The following is a 20,193-nucleotide window of genomic DNA, read 5'->3' on the forward strand; positions in this document are numbered from 1 at the left end:
CCTTGAATCACCTCTCTCGTCATTCCCTCTTAGTTGATAGCCCTCATGGTCATCTCCACCACGGCAAACGTGCCCGCGCTCACGGGCATGGCCCTCAGCAGCGTCGGCCCAATGCCCTTCCAGAAGCCCCTGGCGCCGTCGGCGCGCCAGGTGGCGGCGAAGCAGGCGCGCATGCTCGGGTACTTTTGCTGGGCGCCGAAGCCGTCGGTCTGCATCTTGCTCTTGACGACGTCGAAGGGGTAGCTGGCGAGCCAGAGGGCCTCGCCGGCGAGGCCGCCGTAGAGGGCGATCTTGTAGCTCGGGATCTCCTTGCGGTCGATGCCGTTGCGCGCGGCGTCGGCGTTCATGAGGTACTCGAAGGCGGTGAACCAGGCGCCGTAGGCAAAGGCCTCGCGCCAGACGGTCACGACCTCGCCGCGGTACAGCCCGCGCAGGGCGCCGCCGCTCTGGGCGCTGACCTTGCGGATGCAATCCAGGGGCCCGTTGTACAGCCGGCCCTCGCCGTGCGGCTGGCTCTGCAGGCGGATGCGGATGTGCTCGATGGGGCCCGACAGCGGCGCGTTGGCGACGCCGGCGAAGGCGCCGGCCGCGAAGTATTGCCCGTAGGTCAGGTCCGAAGAGGCCTGGCCCCGGCTGGCATTGCGAGCCTCGAGCCACCGCCGCGCGGCGTGGAAGGCGCCGAACTGCACGGAGACGCAGGCGCCGATGCCGATGAGGGGCGTCAGCGTGCCCTTGTAAAAGGCCAGGGCGCCCTCATTCTTGTATATGGAGGCGGCGGCTTCGACGGCGCCCGAGTATTGGTTCGACGTCTGCAGGCGGACTTTGACAATGTCGAAGGGCTGGCCTGGAGGGATTGCTGGTCAGTCTTCTATCGTATAAGACATTTGGGGAGGTTGAGGTTCTGGTGAGCCGCGACAAAGCGCGCCGGACCGTCGCCAATTGCGCCTCTTTGAGTACCTGCGGGAGAAAGGTAAGAGAATCGGGTTGGGAAGAGTGTCAAAACATACCGATCAGAACTTGGGCAATTCCTCCAACAGCTCCGGAGAAGAGATCCTTTGCCGTCTGCAGCGCGCCGCCTTGGGGGTGCTCAAACTCTGACTCTGCGGAAACCATCTCTGCTTCGGGGCCCCACGGCCGGGACCGATAACGGAATTGAGGCTCGACGAGAAAGTAGAGAGGGGATTCGAGGGTATACCGAGACCAGAGCAAATCAAAACACGTCCTTTGCTGCTACAAGAGGAGAACAAGAGGAAATAAGAAAGAAAGAAGAAGCGGACAGAGAGCGACGGTCAGAAAGTCGGGTCGGACCCCGATGACCCGTCCGATATCGAAGATGTCGTGATTTGATAAGACGAAGAGATAGGGTCTGACCGCCCGGATACAAGGATATGAATCTTTCGTTTGATGCATCCCCCACGAATTGGGTGGATACTCTCCCCGTATGGGGAACTTGGGGTTCTCTCAATTCCAGGTCTACAAAGGAGACGCAAACGATGATGAGTGCTTCAACTCTGCGATATCGAAGATGCAGATTGATGTGCGATGATTTAATTGATAAGTAGTATTCGCACTTTTGTAGATGCGTTTGCATTTGGATGCATTCGGGTTCAATTCGTAGTACTGTAGACTTCCATTGGCGATGATAAGTCGCTCCTTCTCTCGCATGAGGAGGAAGAGAACAGGAGGAAACCACCAACCACCAAGGTCGATTGTCTTTTGCCTTCTTGACCTCTACACTTCGCTTTCCTCCGCACAATATACCACAAGAGAGAAGCGCCTGTGAGTTTGCCGACACGCCCAATCACATCACAATACTCGAAGCCCGAGAGAGCCCCAATGACTGACGACGCAGGAAGTCGTGAGGTCTCAGCATAGTCTGTGTCCAAGAATGCTTCTGTGTGATTCGTGCCATCAAGCAAGCTACCTTACTTCATGGCTTGAACTGACTCCGGACTTATAGTGGTAGTTCGAATGACCTACAAACTCATAAGAGGTCAGGCCGCACGATGATATATTCTCGAGCATCTCCCGGTCAAACTGACACTATTGCCCTTCACGCAAGGCGATCTGAACGGCATATACCAGCCTAGAACTGATATCCCGACATGACACCACATTGCCTCTCGCCTTCAGATAATCGGTAAGTCGACAGTCTCCCCAAGTGTCCTAAACCAGCATCTTGTACCAATATCCATGGTTTCGTTTCCAATACTGTAAGGGCCATGATCTCACGGAATCCGTCAGGGTGTAGGCTTCATCAAAGTCCCCAGCCCTGATGTGCAGGCCGAGGAGCTGCGGCCACAGCTCGGTGCCCAGCAGCATTTCGAGCAACCAGCATATCCTCACTCCACAGCTCGCAACCACACGTTTTCCATTTTTTCCCACACGTGTAACAGAACTGAGCTTTGCAGTGACAATCTATGAGAGGTTTAGCGACAAGCCCAGACTAATGCTGGTGGAACAGAGGAGGAAAGAACTCACATATGTGATTACACCCGTGCGACAGCGACACAACTCGACGACAACTGTAGCACCTTTTCCAGCCGTTATCTGCTGCGACCCGGAGAACGTTGGCCGTTGCTGTATCTTTGGGACAGTCTCCTGCATGCGTTGCGTCTTTGCAAATCACACACGTCTTGCTCCGGCATTTGATGCATGTGGCCACTTCGTCTTTGATGAACTGCGAGGGAATAAATGCCGAGCAAGTTGGAATGTGGCAGTACGTTCTGTTTTCTGAATTGAACTCGAGCTCCTTGGCTCGATACTTGCCGATCAAGTGTGCCGGTATGAAAATCCGATTGACGCCGTCGATTGGGATAGGCTGGCCGCAGCATCGAGGGGGGAATATAGACTCGTCCTCAACTGCTCTGCTAATGTAGTCTGAGAGACATCCTCGACAATAGTCATGAGAGCAAGGGCATCGCAGCGTATCCACGAATGGGAATTCTTCGCTACAGACAATACAGCGACGCCGCTGCCCGGTTTTGGCTGAGGGTCGTGCCTGGCTGCCCCTTTTGGACGACTCAGCAACAGACGAGGGCTCGTCGCCGCCATTGAACAAGACAATAAGCTTATCCGTCATCTCATCGGACATGATTTGCTCCAGAGGATCCATCTCAATCGACTCCCGACGTTGAGGGAACTCATCCTCATGGACGCCATCCGCATTGAAGCCGTTCAGCGCAAGCTCCCTGTCGCGAGCTTCTTGCTCCTCTAAGCTGACGAGCTGTCTGATGATGTCGGCATCACTGACTACTGCACGAGCCACACTGCGAGTCATGGCTCGGTCATGAAGCAAGGTGTGAAGGGATTCGAGCTCCTCATTGAAGTACTCAAGCGCCAGCTCGAAGTCGGGAGCTTCGCCTTCGCGATACTTGCCCTTGATGAGATTTTGAGCATCCTGCAATTGGAGCTCAATAATCAGATCAAGGCTCTCCTGGTCAATTTCGTATTCCATGATCTCTGAAGGAACAAGAAAGGAAGAGAAATCCTGTCTTGTGCGACAAATTGACACCAATGTCAACCGAAATCCCGAAGATTTTGAAAGAACCCGAGTCTGCTGCAATGCCGGATATGAAAATGGGAGGGGAAGAGACAAACGCGCAGACGCCGTTCCGGCCTTACAGGTAAATTTCCGCCAGACGCGTAGATTCATGTACTGAGTCATCTGTGTTACTGACCGGACGTACCTAGAATGTCTTACTCAAGGCACAATCTTTGCTTTATCCTTCCCCTCTCCCGACTCCGCATGCGGGAGGCCGACAGACGTCGAAGTCCGGGAGAAGAGACTCGCCAATACATCATACTACAGTCCTTGGTCCCAAAACAAAGTGCGGGGACGTAATTGAACTTTATGCACGACTTCCAAGTCAAGAGAAGCATGCGAGACATGAATTTATGAAATCGTCAAAACCCACGGCATCTTCAACTTGTCTGCAACCGCTCTGACCAATCTCAAAGACGGCGCTTGTATACGGTGATAAATCCACTCGTTCGCAATGGGGCCGGTGCAAAAGGATTCCGAAGCATCTGCCGTCTCGGAATCTCATCTTCAATCAACCCGTGAGCGCTGTGTAGCGCAGAACAACCGGCAGACGAACCGGCAGGCGGGACGAGCTAACGCCTGTCATGTCAGTTATTGGATAGTTCTTTACTATGGTGCTGCATCGGCTTGCGTCACAAGCTGTGGTAAGCATATTGCTTACCTGCCAGACAATTGCTTGCTGCTACCTAGTAGAGCTATGGAAACAATGTCTATATAAACAGACACATTGCGTTTGATCTAGAGCAGTAGAAGACTTGGAAACGTCGAAAACAGGAGCTCAGAACAAAGATAGACGAGGGACCTTCAGATTCCCGGGTAGGCGCTCGACAGTTCATTCAGCGAAGAGGCGAGCACGGCATGCGACCCAGCCATGGCGCAACTTTGAGCTGCTCTCTGCATCCCAGCAGTTGGTGATCGTCGAATATAGTCGGAGAAAAGGGTTTGTCTGAACTGGAGGCTTGTGGATCTTCCGTTGACCGCAATCAGTACATAAAAAACGCAGCTGGCCTGCCATCTCAAGACGTGCGGTTCATGACTGATACCAAGACGTACCTCGACTCGGTACGCCATCAGCAATCTTCGACCCTTTCATGATAGGTTGATCGATTCAGCAACCGAGAATGGTTCTCAAACTCACTCGCGCGATCTTTGCATCATCATGGCTGCTTTCTGCAATTGCCCGGGCGGATGCAGCCCCAAATCGTCCAAACATCATCTTCATCTTGACAGACGACCAAGACAATCACATGGGATCCTTAGACTATATGCCATCAGTGCAAAAACATCTAATCCACCAAGGCACCACATTTGAGAAGCACTATTGTTCCAGTGTGTTCCACCGGTATTCATCATGAGCATGCCCGATCAGACACTGACAATTGTCTTGTTTCCTTTAGCCGCTCTATGCTGTCCCGCGCGTGTCACCCTCTGGACTGGGCAGCTCGCTCATAACACCAATGTCACCAACGTGAGACCCCCTTACGGTGAGTTTTCAGTTGTCTTTATTCAAGCTCTATGCGTGATGAGCTGGGCTCCCGGTAGCTGATCTGAAACAGGAGGATACCCCAAGTTTGTCCAGAATGGATACAATGACCACCACCTTGCTCTCTGGCTGCAGCAATCCGGCTACAACACTTACTACGTCGGCAAGCTCTTCAACTCCCATACCGTCGACAACTACGACTCGCCTCCAGTTAGTGGATACTCTCAGTCAAACTTCTTCCTCGACCCGTTCACATATCAGTACTACAACGTCAGCACCACGATAAACGGGGCGCCGCCAACCAACCCCGTTGGCAAGTACTCGACTGATATCGTGGCTGAAAGTGCCCAAGAGTTCCTTCAACATGCGCTCCAGGATGAAAATTCTCCCTTCTTCATCACCCTTGCGCCAATCGCCCCTCATTCTGTTGTGGGAGAAGGCTCGCTGGGAGCTTTCGATCCCCCGCAAATTGCAGAGCGGCATCAAGGCCTCTTTCCGGAGTATAAAATCCCTCGGACGCCCAACTTCAACCCCGACTCTCCAAGTGGCGTCAACTGGGTATCAAAGCTCCCTAAGCAGGATGATGAGGAAGTTGACTACAATGACGAGTACCAGAGGTTGCGCCTCCGGTCACTCCAGGCAGTAGACGAAATCGTCGAGTCCGTCGTCGATCGCCTCGACAAGGCGGGCGCGCTGGAGAATACCTTCATCTTTTACACCTCTGATAACGGCTATCACATTGGCCAACATCGATTGCACCCGGGCAAAATGTGCGGTTTTGAGACAGATATCAACGTCCCCCTTATTGTCCGTGGTCCTGGAGTTCCTAGCCAGAGAATCACTCGCGTTCCTTCTTCGCACGCTGATCTCGCCCCTACCATCTTGCAAATAGCCGGCCTCGAAATCGACGACAAAAACTTTGACGGCTCACCTATTGATATCTTTGGAACTGCCACTGGGGCTCGTTCGGAGCATGCTGCCGTTGAATTTTGGGGATTGGGGCTTGCAGAGAGCATCTTTGGGAGGAAGGACGGCCCGCCCATCTATCCCAACAACACGTACAAGGGGCTTCGCATCGAGGCGGAAGATTATGGGTTTTACTATTCTGTTTGGTGCAGCAACGAAAAGGAGCTTTATGACATGAAGGCAAGGCACACGCAAGTTGAAGAGAAAGAAAGGATATGAGCTGACCCCGAGTGACGACAGGCGGACCCAGGACAAGTACACAATCTCCTTTCCCCCGGAAAGAGTCTGGTTGATGCAGCTGTTACCATCGGCGGTGAACAGTGGCCCCTTGAAAAAGTCGTCGACCGACTGGACGCCTTAATGATGGTCCTCAAGTCCTGCAAGCAGCAGACTTGCATTCATCCCTGGAAAAGCCTTCATCCGTCTGGGGACGTCCAAAACCTCCATGATGCGCTCTCTACCGAGTACGATGAGTTCTATAGAAGTCAGGTGAAAGTGAGCTTCACCAGTTGTGAAAGCGGATACATTCTTGAGTCGGAAGGGCCTCAAGCTTTCTCTACATATGAAGCTATAGGGGATTACGGTCCTGGTGACGAGATGTACGATCCGCTGAAGCAGCAGCCTTTGGTTAATCCCAACTGGAGTCTCTGGGAATAAGATTAATCGATTTAAGATTGATGGATACCACAAGATACATATTCAAGGCAACGCTGCTTGTCACACCGTGACTCTTCGTCTCCCCTCTAGTTCCTAACATTATCTTAGGACACGGCCAAATCAACGCTCTCAACTTAACTAAATCAAGGATTCACATAATCCCCCGGAATCTTATTGAACCCATCCACCTTTCTCGTATTCAACTTTCCCACATCCACCCCATGCAGCACCCTCGCATTCACCCCCGTAAACTCGCGCTGTCCGTCGTAAAACCCCCGCAGCCGCTCCGGCAATGCCTCGACCTCCTCCTCTGTCAGCTCGTTGAACTGGTTCAACAGAATGACGCCGCAGGTCTTGCAGAACACCTTGGACAGCATGCGTCTGCTGAACTGGTACCGACCGATGTTGGCCTCATCGCCGGCGAGGATGACGGCTTTGTTAGGGTGGTATGTCCAGATGGCGGCGGTCTATGCAGCGTTGCCGTCAAATATCAGTATCTATGTGCTGCATGTTGGAAGAGGGCTGATAGTGGATGGTTGGATGCTACTTACACGCTCGCAGCTGCTGCAGTTGCATTCTATGGCCCCCTCGAAGGTCTCGTCGAGCGGCTTGCTCGCCGTGGCGACGGTGACTGCGCCGCAATGGCAACTGCCCGTGTAGACGCGCTCGTCGTCGGCGTCGGGCGTAGGCAGGGCTCCTTTGTGGACTGGGGGCTTGTAGGGTTCTCCTCGGGAAGCGCCATCATATCTGCCAATCTGCGATCAGTAATGGAATAGCCACCCATACAGGATGATGGTAATATGCCAAAGGTGGAATTCATACGGGACTCTCTCTAGGTCCCAGGTGACCAAGTTTTGAAACGAATGGGCCTGTCAACTCTTGTTAGTTTTATCTCCTAGAGTTTCAAGAACAGGAGCGGGCAAGGACTTACATTCAGAGCAAGCTGCAAATCCGCCTCCTCATCCTCCGAAGAGCCCGCCACAGGAGTAGCACACTTTGGACAAAACTACATAAACACCCACCCCCAGAACGAATAAGCAAATCAAGCCTCCTGACCACCAACAAGACCATCTCTCTGCAATATCAAGGTAAAAGACACCCCCAGGTTTTATTCATACCAAATGCTTCAACTTCTTCGGCCCAAACACATACGCCGTCAGCCCCTCTAGGCTGCCCTTGACAACCTCCACGTTGCCCTTGCCGGGAAAGACCCAGAGGTAGCCCTTTTTCGTGCAGATGCTGCAGTCGCAGTGGAAGGCGGACTTGAGCGGCTCGGGGAGCGTCGTCTCGAAGACGAAGGCGCCGCAGTGGCAGTTTCCGCGGTATGTGACGTTTTTGGTTTCTTCGGGCATGGCTTTTTTGAGTTGGATGTGTTGTGGTGTGGAAAGCTGGGTGTTACTGTAGACAGATAGTCACTGTAGAGATGAGAATCGGTTGGATAAGAGGGCAAGGCAGCTGTGTTGTAGTTGTTTCGGAAGATAGAACCAAAGGTGCAGAATTGGGTTGTCAAGATGTGTTTTATATGCAATGGGTTACTTTAGTTTAGATTCTTGGTTGAGTCAACAGTTATCGGAATTCCGCAGAATACGCCCAGGATGTCGGTCGTCCAGCCGCAGTTTCAAGTGAATCTGAACGAATCTGTTCACTTTTGATAGCCTCCCCAGGCTTACGATTCACCACAATGGAGCAAAGGTCACCAAACGCACTATTACCCCGCCTCGCTTCGGTAAAAGCACTATAGTAGTTTCGTTTATTGAGCAGGGCCCAAGTCAACCGCTAACTGCGGCTGACCAGCGCGCGACTTACACGAGAAAACGTAACGCTCGGTAGCCTACGAGGAGCCGAGTGCTCGTGAAGGATCATTTCTTGGCAGGTTATAATTTCGCACCGTTTCCGCTCAGTAGATTGAAAAGCACGGCTGTTCAATCATGACCAAGAGCTGATGTTGATCTGGGGGATCCGTTGATTCGATCTTGAGTCCTGATTACCCCGAACTCCGTAATATAATTATCGACTGGCAATAGCTGACCAAGAAGCCTCGGCTAACAAGTTGACATCAACTTCACTTCGGTGCTGTAGGTTTCCACGGGGGTCATCGTCAATGAGAATCATCATCATGAGATTATATTTCGTCTCTTCACGAGGCCGACAAGTTTCGTTACGCTGCTCCGCTAATATCTTCGAGACCCGTCTCCAGGGCCCTTTGCCTCCTTCTGCGCCTGCGCATTGAGCTGTATGGCTTCCTTCAGCTTCGAAATGACTTCAGGCTGATTGCTGAATGCCGTGTCAAGTATAGTTTCGAGCTCGGCTTCTACCTTTGCAATGGGCTTCACGCCGGGTTTCCGGCTCTGGGAGTCGTTGATCAGGGAAGCCCATCGCTTTGTAAAGGCGTAAATAGACTGGCGCAGAAGCTCATCCAGCTGCTCGCTCATGTCCTCGACCGTAAGCGTCTTGGCTGTGACGGACGGCGCCCCTCGAGACCACAAATTGCCGCTGATGATGCTCGTGAAGAATCCTACCCAATTCTGAGGACTCAGCGTGTCCCAGATGTGGCCGAAGTGCTGCATCGCGGGCTGGCTTCGAATATCGCCAATCTCAAGTGATACCAGTTCGTTCTTAAGGATGAGCAGATTCTTGACCATGAATAGATCCGGGTCGGTGTCCGTTTTGAGCGATTTGATTCTTGCCTCAGCCCGCTGAAGGACCTGGATCGTCTCTCGTACGATCTTGAACACAACGGGGCTGTTCTTGGCCTGCGAGATATGTTAGGCTGAGCGGATATACATTGACAAATCGTCCAGGACTTACAGATCTCTCCTTGGGCATTGCCTGATCAAACATGGCCAGAAGCTCAATGGCGCGCTTGACTAGGGGATATGCATTCGAAGATGCTACTCCGCCCACGACGGGGCCAATCTTCAGGAGGCCATCTTGTGTTGGGGCTTTGGCGATGGATCTCACAATCTCGGCTTCGAACAAACCGTCCGTGAAAGGCCAAAGGTGGTCTGCAAGCAGCCTGGCGGCGTATTCTTTGTACTTTCTGAACGACGGTGAGTCCTCCTCATCGACATCTGCCACAGCGTACTCATTAGCTAGCCATCCCACCACGTTGCATGTTTCCTGGAGCTGAGCATTCTGGAGCACGGCTTGCAAGTTGGTGGCCAATGGCACAAGATTGCCGGGGTGCACCATTGTCGTGCTGATTTGCTTGACAGCATGGAAGGCTGACTCGGCAGAAGGGCTCCAAGCGAGCTCTATGCTGAAAATCTTAGTAAAAAGGCCGTCCTCGCTATATATCCGTTCAAACAGCTGTTTCACAAAGTTTCTAGAAGCTGTCTCTATCGACAGGCTTTTGACCTCTTTCTGATACTCGTCTATATCATGCTGCGTCATCGGCTTCAAGTCTCGATCACGGGTCGAGAAGTATGTTCGGAACATGGTGTTGACGACATTGGCGTATGTCGCTGTTGTAGTCGTGGCCTCTACTGGCTGGCCGTACACATGGTAAGCCGAGCGGACTACCTTCCGGACATTCGGGAGTAGAGAGTAAGACTGCGCCATCATCTCTTCAAACCTGCCATAGGCAAGTGCGTGGCGAGCAGATTCTGACTTGGTGGCGGCGATTTGCCGCGCAATGTCACTGGACACTTTGTCCAGGCGAGTGTTGAAGGCATGGTCCAGAAGATGCAATGCCTTGGTGAGTAGGGCGCTATATCGCGCTAGATACGAATCGCGCTCGCGGTAGTTTTCCTGTGGCTTGTTAACAACGAGAGAGTTACGTCTCAGGGATTGGGTGCACCTACATGAGTGGTCATGAACTTGATGCAGGCATCAATGTTCTCCACCATCTCACCAAAGTCGTCGTCCTCTACCAATTGACTGGCGCCCGGAGCGTTCAGCCGCCTCGTGGCTTTTTCCAGATATCCGTAGTAGTAGAGATCAGTCCCCACCTCGTCTGCCAGCTTCTCCAGTCGCCGCTGCTCCGTCAAGAGCTCTTCGCATTGTGCCTGGAAAGTCGACGTCTGGGCCTCGACAGATTGGAATGATTGCGACAAGGTCGTGAGCAGTTTGAGCGCATCATTGGCATTGTCAACCAGGCCCTCGAGATGGCGCTCAGTCATCCTCAATTGGTCGCGGTAAAGCCTGGTCGTCAATTAGCTTCGCACGGGCTGTAGGCGGCTTCGGAACCATACAAGTACTCTCGCTGGCTTTCCTCTAGCAGTCGGTCGTCTAGCGATTCCGTGGGCCCGGCTTCCTTTGGGAGGTATTGAGAAGCTTCAGAGCCTTCCTTGAAAAGCGTCAAGGCTTCCCATTGTCTACTTCTCCTGTCGACCTTCCGCCGCGGCCTGCGCTGCGACTCTTTGAGAAGCGCCACCTTGACAACATCGTAGAAATCGGAGTATGACGAGGCTCGACGGGGTAACGTGGGCTCGGGAGGGTCATTGGTATGATCTAGCTCTTCCAGGACATCCTCAAGCGTCTCGGCAATGGGGTTTGGGTCCTATACAGAGTAAGCCGTCTGTGACATGCCTCAGACAGGAGACGGGACACCCACGTTGGGCTGCTGGAGGAGCGATTCCTTGCGCTGATGGCCTCGAGGCTTGCCGCCAGAAGTCTCGTTTCTGCCATTGCTGCTGCTGCTAAGCTCCGGCACGAAGCTGTACCAGCCGTCTTCGTACATGGCGGCTCAGAGGGAGCTTGAAGCAGGCGTTGGAATAAGAGGGAGCTGTGCTGTTGTTGCTGCTTGGCCTCATTTGGGGATCGAGCTACCACCCCACGGTACTTGCTCATCTGGTGGTAGGCCTTTAGAAAAGTAAAGTACTTCCATTCAAGATGACTCAGCTGTCAGTGATGACTAAGCATTGATACTCTACGGCCTCACGGGGACACTGCATGATGGATCACAAACAGCGAAGACTGCCAAATAGTAGCTGTAGTAGCAATATTTGTTTGAAGAGCAGATACTGTACATGAAAACTGTGTGCTTTAGATCTTATTGTGCTCCAAAACTAGCCCAGGCTTTCTCACTATCGTGATGCTGCTCCCTTAAGCCACTGATTGAGAGTTCAGCTATGAGCAGTTCAATTCGATACGCAAGTCAATCCAGCCAATCAGCGCGCAGGTAAAGGCGGTTGACATCATCGAGGCGCCCAAAAGCTTCAGTACAGGGATATCTGCGCTAAACCCTTGACCTCCATCAGCTGCTTTTTGTGTGCATGATCTCATGGCATCCAATCTGCAACCTCATAGCTTGAGGCTGAAGTTCCAGGTTGTCTGCTGCAAATCATCCGCGGGCCAAGTCAAATCCACAGCGGGGCTGTCAGATCATCTCTGGTAGGACCCTTTGACATCGAGGCAATCAACACAAGTAGCTGGAATAAGAGACTCGCAGCCATGAGAGCCTCTCAGTCTTCTCTTCGACGAGCGTCCCGGCTTCGCCTCCCAGCCCGACCGCATCTCGCTGCGTCTCAGCGTCAATGGGTTCGTTACAACAGCGGCGAGGCAGAGCCAGAGGCAGGTCCCAAGCGGCGAGGAGGCAAGGCCGTCGGATTTGCCGCCGTCTTCGCTGCGGCGGCAGCCGGAGCATACTACTACCCCAGGCTCCGAGATCAGCTCACCCCAGCTTCCAAGGAGACCGAGACAAGGACGGCGGAAGGATATCAGAAGGCCGAGCTGGAGTTTGAAAAGCCTCGCGAGCAGGCCGTCTCAAAGGAAGACAATCGCGACCTGATCAGCTCCCAGCACCTCCAAGTGAAGAAGAGCTGGGAGCTTCCTGGAGTGTTCGCTTGGGGTTCCAATACAGGAAAGGTCATTGACCCCAGCTCAAGCGAGAAATACATTAAGCATCCGCGCAGGATATCCTTCTTCGACAATCAGCTTCTTCGCGATTTGAAGCTGACCCAGAATTTTGGTGCAGCCATTACGGAAAAGGGCGACCTCGTGCAATGGGGCTTGGGGTTTTCCAAGACAGATCCCACACCTGTGACGACCCTGAAGGGCAAGGATCTGTCCAAGATTCAAGTGTCAGAGGACCGAATCATTGCTTTATCCCGCGGCGGTTCTGTCTATGCCATTCCAGCCTCGCGTGATGACCAGGAAGGCGGCAAGAAGCTGGAGGAGAACAAGAGCTCGTGGTCTCTCTGGTCCTCTCCATCTGGCAGCGAATCTATCAGCTTCCAGACCCTGACTCCAGCGGGTCTTAAATGGGGTGAGCGCGTTACTGATATCAGCAGTGGCCTTGAGCATTGCTTGATGCTCACATCAAGCGGCCGGGTCTTCTCTTCTGCCTCAAGTGCCTCATCCTTCCCGAGCAAAGGACAGATGGGCATCCCGGGCCTCACTTGGGAGACACGCCCCAAGGGACGCTATGATCAGCCGCACGAGATCTCGTCGCTCAATGGGTTTGACATTAAGAAGATCGCGACAGGAGACTACCACTCAGTTGTCCTAGACAAACTTGGGCGGATCTTTACCTTTGGCGACAACACATTCGGTCAACTTGGCTTTGAGGCACAACTGGGAGATTCTTCTGTCTCTACGCCTACAATCTTACCGGTCCATAAGCTGTATGCGAAAAGCGGACTGATCCCGAAAGTCTCGTCAATTGCCGCTGGCGGAATGAATACTTTCTTTGTCTGCGAGGCCGATATGCCCGACGCGAGCGGCACCGAGGCCGGCGCTACGGCGCCTTCCAGGAGACTACCGCGGAGCACATGCGACGTCTGGGCCGCAGGACAGGGCACCACCGGCTCGCTAGGCACTGGGAAATGGACTCACGTCTCCCTTGGGCCAACAAAGGTCAAGGCGCTGTCGGGACTCTCTGAGTTTGACGAGAGAAGCAACCAGCTGATGCCCATCAAGATCAAGGACCTGAGCATTGGCACAACCCACAGCGCGGCAGTCATGGACAACGTTACACAAACGTCCGTGTCGGGCCGGTCCTCCGAGAACGAGACGAACTGGGGCTCTGACGTCGTTTTCTGGGGAGGCAATGAGCATTACCAGCTGGGGACGGGCAAGCGGAATAACTTGAACGCCCCAAGCTACATTGGACCACTTGATGGGGGCGAAGGGGATGCTGCACGAGGAAGAGAGGGTGAAGTGCATCGATTATGCCTCACGCCTCGACAGACTGCACGGCTAGGAGAAGGTGGTAAGGGCCGCAAAGCGACGCTGGAGCAAAAAGTCGAGTGCGGTCGATTTGTCACAGGGGTCTACTCTGCCATTTGACGGAAGCAGGGAAAAGGGGGGGCAACGGGGATAGGCGAGAGGCTGTAACTATGGAGCGATGTGAAAAGGGCTGTTGAAACGGACCACGGGCAACCATAGGCCAGGGCTCAGCTGATGCAAGGTTGTTGGCTGCACACATCCGACCTGTTACCGAAGCACGTCGATGTGTAGGTTTGTTGTGTGTGTCACATGTCTCACACATGGGCTGCGTGGTGATGGTGTGTGCGACGGATCATCGTTGCTGGGTGGTGCTGAAACGGACAATGACGGGTGGAGGGACACGACAAACGAAAACGAAGAGAGAGAAATGGAAAAGGGGGCACAAGGGAAAAGGAGGAAAAGGTAACGCAGAGGAGGATCAGAGGAAACAGCGTCAACACTTGTGTATGTACGATATCAAGATCGATCTCTACCATGGTGTATCTTTGAACTTGTAGGATTACCTTACCTTGTGCTTTGTATACACCAGACAACCCGATCGGGAACCTCAACGACTGGCACATGCACCAAATGCAGAGAAGAAGAAAAAGATCGGTCGCGACACGAGCTTCAGCTGACGCGAGCACATGAATGACGCGCTCAGGCGAAGCGAGGCGAATCAAATGACTGCACTGAGGATAAAAATAGCCGGGATGCTGTGCGTGAGCAAAGGCCGCCTCACATGCAGGTACTGGCACATTCACACTGGAACATGGCTCTGGCGCTGTGGCGACGGGTTCTGATCCAATGTGGTAAGACATGAGGTGGGCGGATGTATGCAGTACTTTGGCGTGGCACACGGGCCGGGAGCACCAGGGCCCGAGTCGCGTGCTGAAATTGGAATTCTGACGCGGTTCTTGGCGGCAGACTCCACTGAAGACGTGCCGCTGCAGGGTGCTGTCAGTTGTGGCGGATGGGCGAGGCCGGGTACCGGATACTGGCAGATGCAGAGTGTAGGCGTGAACTGCTGAAGTGCTGAACCGAACTGAGGATTTTTAGCTGCATGCAATCAATCAATAATACAGGACTATTGCCGCCAGTGACGGTTGAGGGGATCTCACCAGATAGAGTGCGTACATACATTAACATACAGCAGATACACACATCAGTCATTTCTCTGCCTTATCCTCCGTATTCGGGTCTTTTTGCCTTCTGTACCTGAGGCAATCTTACCAAGTGCACAGCCTGCACGCATACCCGTAGGTAAAGTGCAGTGCATGTATTACTTGCATCCGCTCCTCTGCTAAAGCACGTCAGCTCTTCATTCATCTCATCTCCCGCCCGCTTGGGCCAAGTACCCGCAACCTCGCCGCCGCATTACCGTTTGCCCTTTGCGGCCCGTACCCAGTACCGGGTCCCTCGCTCGCGCTCTCAGGTACCAGACCAGGGAAGCTTCTGCCGTCTGCCTCATTCCTCGTCTTGCCATCGCCTTCTCCTCTTCTCAACTTCTTTAACCCTCCGATTCGGTTCTTTCTCGCCTTCTCAACCGCTTCTTCACCTTCTTCTTCATCTTCACCTTCTTCTCTCCACATTCACGCGCTCCTTGACCGACCCGTTGCCTTTGTCCTTCTCTCTTCTCTTCTTTCTTTCATATATCAGGTATATTCATATCCTGGTACTAGTCGTTATTTTCCCCTTCCCTTCTTCTCCTGCCCGTCGCTCCGCACGAACCCTCCCACCGATCGAAACCACGGCGACGGCCACGGCCAGCGGACGATTCAGCCGTCTAGTCGACGATTTGACCACGGCTGTGCGAAGGGCAGCCGCCAAGGCGACCAAGATCTCTCCCCTCGCCGCCATGGATAAGATCCCCAAGTTTCGCCGGAAACCCAAACCCCCGGTGCTCGAGACGGCCATCGACCGCAACGGCTCCGTGGCCTCGGACAAGATGAGTCCCAACGACTCGCCGCAGCGCACTCACCATAAGATGGCGCCCTTCAGGAGCCTGCGCCTGCGAGGCCCGTCGAAGCGCGCCCGGGACAGTCCTCCCTCAGACCTGACGCCCACCACGCCGTCGGCCGTCGTCGTGGCGCAGGATGGCATCCAGTCGCCGCCACGGCCTGTGCGGCCAGCATCTCAGCCGGCGCAGCACAAGTCGCCGCCTGTGCAGGATCGCCGTAGGAGCGTCAACCAGCCGCCGCCTGTTTTGCCGGCATTCCTGACGCTGTCGCAGCAAGGTGCGTCATATCTCCCTCGGCGGCCGCCATGATAAGCTGCCTGTATATGCACGCCTGATGCATATGCACGTCATATCCATTGGCGCTACAAGTGTGTTCTCGCCCCGCTAACCATCACGCGCCATCTGCAGACATCGACGCCAAATATCAGGAGCTCACCTGGGCCGAGCGGGTCAGGGTTGCGCAGGGCATGCGAGACGACAACTTGGGCGACCCGCGATGGGCCCTGTACAAGCACGCCGACACGCACGACAAGATGGATCGCTACATCAACATCAGGCCTTGGGCGCATAACCGGGTCAAGCTCCGGGTGCCAGAGTCCGAGTTCGACTATGTCAACGCCTCTGCCATTTCTCTCACGTCCCCGACCGACCCGCACAAGCCGCCGTTACACTACCTTGCCATGCAGGGCCCTACCGTATCATCGTTCGACCACGTCTGGCGCATGATCGCGGAACAGTGTCCCTCTCCTGCCGTCATCGTGCAGCTCACCAACCTGGTGGAGCTTGACATGGTCAAGTGTGATCAGTACTTCCCCATGGGCGATGAGATCCCCACAGGCGGACAGGACACCGTCTGGAGCGTCAACGAATACAATCTCTGGGGTGACAACTGGAGGGCGGATCTGACGTTTGTCTCGGTAGAGGAGCTTGCTGGTGGCGCGATTGAGAAGCGCAAGCTGCTGCTTCACGTCCACGGGGAGCAAGAACCGAGGGTTGTCTGGCACTTTCTCTACAGGCGTTGGCCCGATTTTGGTGTGCCCACTGCGGAAGATGTAGACAGTTTCCTGGAGCTGATGAGGCTTTCCCGGGAGCATACCGCGCCCTCGGCACCGCGCGTCATTCACTGCAGTGCTGGTGTAGGTCGGACAGGTACATTTATCTGCCTCGAGCACCTGATGAGGGAGCTCGACTCGGGGGCCTTGGCGAGGTACGATATGCCATCGGAGCGCACTGATCTCGTGTGTCAAACGGTGGACACGCTCCGCCAGCAACGCCGGGGCATGGTCCAAGGCGAGATCCAGTACCGATTCATCTACCAGGTGCTGCGGAAGCTCTGGCATGAAAAGTACGGTGGTACGGACGGGGAAGCCAGGAGTGTTGAACCAGCGGCTAAGAGACTCGAGGTTGCGAGCCCCTTTACTGGCAACTTCCGGCCTGCAACGAATTAGCGATTTGACCGTGGCAGAGCGGCCTCACTCTTTACAGCGGCGGTCCTGAGAAGTAAGAGCTCAGCGCCAGGGTCTAAAGGGTGATTGGGGCTGTTCTCTATTTCCCCGTCATGTTGCCTTTTTGCGCCTTCATTTCTTCCTTTTCCCTCATTTCTTGGGCTTGGGTTTGGTTGGTAACTCCAGTATTGCTCTCATGCGGTTGTTTTTTTGCCTGGCGCGACTTGGAAATGACTTTTAATGCCTGCATCTATTCTCTTTTTTCCTCTTCACTTCTTGCCATTATTCTTTATCCACGCCACTGCAAATGTGTCTGGATACACTTTCTCCCTCTACTATTATATTGTAGCCCCCCCCCTTCTGCCCCCCTGCTCTATTTCAGAGTGTCCTGTTTTTACTTTTGGCCTGCATGGTCGGATTCGAGACACTCGTAGGGAGACACGGGCATTCAGGGACGAGAAGCGACACGGTAACACCTGGGGGACATTGACTCACGGAAGGTCCATGAAGGAACCACCTGAGCCCTCCTTATCACTTTCTATATCATTCATAGCAACAGCGGCGGAACAAGAAGAAATACAACATGAAGCGTTGGGAGCGTTTGACGGAGATTGTAACGTATATATATATACCTACTGACTACGGTAGGTCAAGGTAGTGGGTAGAACAAACTTCAAGAAGAATCATATCTGGAAACCACGTATAAGGTGTCTAGTGGATCTGCATGGACGATCAGACAAAACGGAAACATGAACAGGTAAAACAGGACGGCTGGGCTCTCAACTAATGATTTCAAACATGACGATTCGCGAGCATCGTTCTCTCTTTCTTTTTTTTATCTTCTTGTACTGTATATGTATTTCGTAGGTATGTATAAAACAAATTTGGATCTCGCAAAACTTCGTAGCAAATCAAGCATTATTTTCTCCTTCTCTCGTCCCGTGATGTGTATGATAGGCCGGCTACATTATGTAAATTGAAACAAAGGAAACTCATAACCAGAACAAAAAAAAGCAGACTTATCCAACCAACATATAAAATCCAAGAACTAAAGAAGAACGAGATAGAAAAGGGGGGGCCTTCAACAGAGCAGAGTGCCAAAAGCATGTCGTAGGGAACAACAGATTGCAAAAGAAAACCCATCTTTTCATTTCGCAACAAGCCCGGCATGTATCCCTAGTTTCATCCCTTCCTTTTTCCCCTCTTAACCTATCCCCATTGCCCTTTTTCTCTTAAACGCCAACAGTGACCGTGACAGTCTCCTTGGGAGGAATCTGCGTAACAGTCACCGTCTCCTTCGCAACGGTAACAGTCTCCTTCTCCTTCTGCGTGACCGTCACAGTCTCCTTCTCCCGCTCCGTCACGGTGACGGTGGGCAAGACCGAGTCAGCAGCCGGCCCGTTGAGGACTTTCGTGGGTTGAGGAGGACTGGCATTGTTGCTGCTGGGGATGGCGAGCTCCGAGGGGGCGGGGTCGTCGGGGACGGGGATGAGGATGAGGCTCGTTGGGTTGGGGCGCGGGAGGGGGAGGAAAGGGTTGTTGTTGGAAGGGGGGGTGATGGCGGGGGGAGCAGCGGCGCTGGTGCGGATGGTTTGGAAGGTTGTTGGTGTTGGGGCTGTGGGAGGAGAGGCGGCGGGAGAAGATGCTGCCGGGGGAGGAGAAGCAACGACTGGGGAGGCTGCAGGAGAAGAGGCCGCCGGAGGAGAAGGAGAGGCAACTGGGGAGGAGGCGGCAGGGGGGTCAGCTGCCGGGGGAGCTGCAGCAGGCGGAGCAGAAGGCGGCTGAGGCGAAGGAGCCGCAGTGGAAGTAGGCGTTGTCACAGGCGGCAAGTCGCTCACTGTGATGTAACTGGTGACGGTCACGTCCGGATCAGACGTCGCAGTGGCCGGCGCCGAACCAGCCGGGGCAGACGTCGTCGGAGCAACCGGCGTCGGAGCCGGCCCGCTGCTGCTCGGAGGAGCACCCCCCGCGCTATCGCCGAGGATGCTCTCCGCGGCCGCAGGGTCATGGCACCCGAGCAGAACGCCCGCCGTGTTGTTCATCGGCAGAGCGAAGCACTTGGTCCCCGCGTCACACTCCTCAAGGACAAAGGCTCCGTTGGGCCCGCACGTCGCCAGCTGGCCGTCGATGCAGGCCGCCTGGGCGCCGGTGCAGGCGGACTCGGGGGTCATGGTCTTGAAGACGTTGTTGTAGTTCTGGGCGGTGGCGAGGTTGCTTGCGTAGACCTGGGCCGGGACGGACGTGGTGGCCGTGGGGAAGAAGGTGAATGTGGTTGGGACGGCGTCGTTGGGCGTGCCGGTGGGCTGGACGGTGACGGTGGCGGTGGATGTCGTCGTGAGCTGCGTGGTGGTTGTCGTGTCGTCAGACGACGAGTCAGTGGGGGTTGGCAGGAAGACGGGCGATGTCAAGCTGGTCGACTGTGTGCTGCTGTCAGGGGCTGCTGTAGTTGATGCAGGGGGAGGAGCCTGGCTTGAGGTGCTACTAGTAGCCTCGGCCGCGGATGAGCTTGGAGCTGACGAGGCTGTGGAGGACGCTGCGGGTTGATTGGGCTCTGACGAGGTCACGAACAACGCTTCGCTGGTGGTAGCGGCGGAGCTTGTGGTGGCAGCAGTCGGGATTGATGTTGATACTGCACCTCCGGCTGAAGTCGAGCTCGTCAGCAGCCCAGCAGAAGTCGTCGACGCCGACGTTGCAAGAGTATCGCTAGTCGAGGTCAGGCTGCTTCCTCCGGTAAGGGGCAGGGACGCACTCGTGCTCTGCTGAGGCTGGATCAGGCTTGTAGAGACGACCACTGTGTTTGCAGGAGTAGGACTCGTGATGGAGGTGGCGACAACAGTGCTTTGGGGCTCAGTCTGGGAAGTCGATGCAGCCTGAGATGGCGCGGTCGTGCTTCCAACTGTCGAGCTAGATTGTGTCTGGTCGGTGATGCTCGTCTGCGTGAGTGAAGTTGGAAGGCCAGTGCCGGAGTTGGGGGCAGTCGTCTGAGTCT

General features: G+C 54.4%; 7 protein-coding genes across 7 annotated transcripts; 3 read left to right on the forward strand and 4 right to left on the reverse strand.

The window, feature by feature from the left end:
• Positions 1–29: 29 nt before the first annotated feature.
• BBK36DRAFT_1113281 (mitochondrial carrier) lies at positions 30–1,113 on the reverse strand (the record flags this gene model as incomplete). The annotated part of the gene is made up of 2 exons (XM_024889891.1): positions 30–844; positions 1,008–1,113. The coding sequence occupies 2 exons, from the start codon at positions 1,111–1,113 to the stop codon at positions 30–32; spliced, it is 921 nt and encodes a 306-aa protein (XP_024752529.1).
• A 1,144-nt stretch (positions 1,114–2,257) lies between these two features.
• Positions 2,258–3,457, reverse strand: BBK36DRAFT_1112015 (hypothetical protein; the record flags this gene model as incomplete). The annotated part of the gene is made up of 2 exons (XM_024889767.1): positions 2,258–2,418; positions 2,482–3,457. The coding sequence occupies 2 exons, from the start codon at positions 3,455–3,457 to the stop codon at positions 2,258–2,260; spliced, it is 1,137 nt and encodes a 378-aa protein (XP_024752530.1).
• A 1,208-nt stretch (positions 3,458–4,665) lies between these two features.
• BBK36DRAFT_1193580 (Arylsulphatase) lies at positions 4,666–6,655 on the forward strand (the record flags this gene model as incomplete). The annotated part of the gene is made up of 4 exons (XM_024896818.1): positions 4,666–4,873; positions 4,942–5,028; positions 5,101–6,188; positions 6,234–6,655. The coding sequence occupies 4 exons, from the start codon at positions 4,666–4,668 to the stop codon at positions 6,648–6,650; spliced, it is 1,800 nt and encodes a 599-aa protein (XP_024752531.1). The 3' UTR covers positions 6,651–6,655.
• Positions 6,656–6,793: 138 nt separating this feature from the next.
• BBK36DRAFT_1112129 (hypothetical protein) lies at positions 6,794–8,002 on the reverse strand (the record flags this gene model as incomplete). Its single annotated transcript, XM_024889779.1, has 5 exons — positions 6,794–7,117; positions 7,202–7,397; positions 7,473–7,519; positions 7,582–7,656; positions 7,769–8,002. 5 exons carry the CDS (start codon positions 8,000–8,002, stop codon positions 6,794–6,796), a joined length of 876 nt encoding a protein of 291 aa, XP_024752532.1.
• An 819-nt stretch (positions 8,003–8,821) lies between these two features.
• BBK36DRAFT_1139293 (Sec34-domain-containing protein) lies at positions 8,822–11,331 on the reverse strand (the record flags this gene model as incomplete). Its single annotated transcript, XM_024893304.1, has 5 exons — positions 8,822–9,403; positions 9,459–10,400; positions 10,454–10,793; positions 10,844–11,151; positions 11,206–11,331. 5 exons carry the CDS (start codon positions 11,329–11,331, stop codon positions 8,822–8,824), a joined length of 2,298 nt encoding a protein of 765 aa, XP_024752533.1.
• Positions 11,332–11,884: 553 nt separating this feature from the next.
• Positions 11,885–14,371, forward strand: BBK36DRAFT_1134712 (RCC1/BLIP-II protein). Its single transcript, XM_024892399.1, has 2 exons — positions 11,885–11,995; positions 12,030–14,371. The coding sequence occupies exon 2, from the start codon at positions 12,045–12,047 to the stop codon at positions 13,878–13,880; it is 1,836 nt and encodes a 611-aa protein (XP_024752534.1). The 5' UTR covers positions 11,885–11,995; positions 12,030–12,044; the 3' UTR covers positions 13,881–14,371.
• Positions 14,372–15,657: 1,286 nt separating this feature from the next.
• BBK36DRAFT_1112642 (tyrosine phosphatase) lies at positions 15,658–17,207 on the forward strand (the record flags this gene model as incomplete). Its single annotated transcript, XM_024889823.1, has 3 exons — positions 15,658–15,905; positions 15,949–15,953; positions 16,129–17,207. 3 exons carry the CDS (start codon positions 15,658–15,660, stop codon positions 17,205–17,207), a joined length of 1,332 nt encoding a protein of 443 aa, XP_024752535.1.
• Between the last annotated feature and the right edge of the window lie 2,986 nt (positions 17,208–20,193).

This window comes from Trichoderma citrinoviride (assembly GCF_003025115.1).
Source record: "Trichoderma citrinoviride strain TUCIM 6016 unplaced genomic scaffold BBK36scaffold_3, whole genome shotgun sequence".
NCBI classification, from domain to species: domain Eukaryota; kingdom Fungi; phylum Ascomycota; class Sordariomycetes; order Hypocreales; family Hypocreaceae; genus Trichoderma; species Trichoderma citrinoviride.

Coding starts and splice junctions, on each gene's coding strand:
- BBK36DRAFT_1134712 (XM_024892399.1), top strand. CDS start 12,045: ATGAGAGCCTCTCAGTCTTCTCTTCGACGAGCGTCCCGGCTTCGCCTC.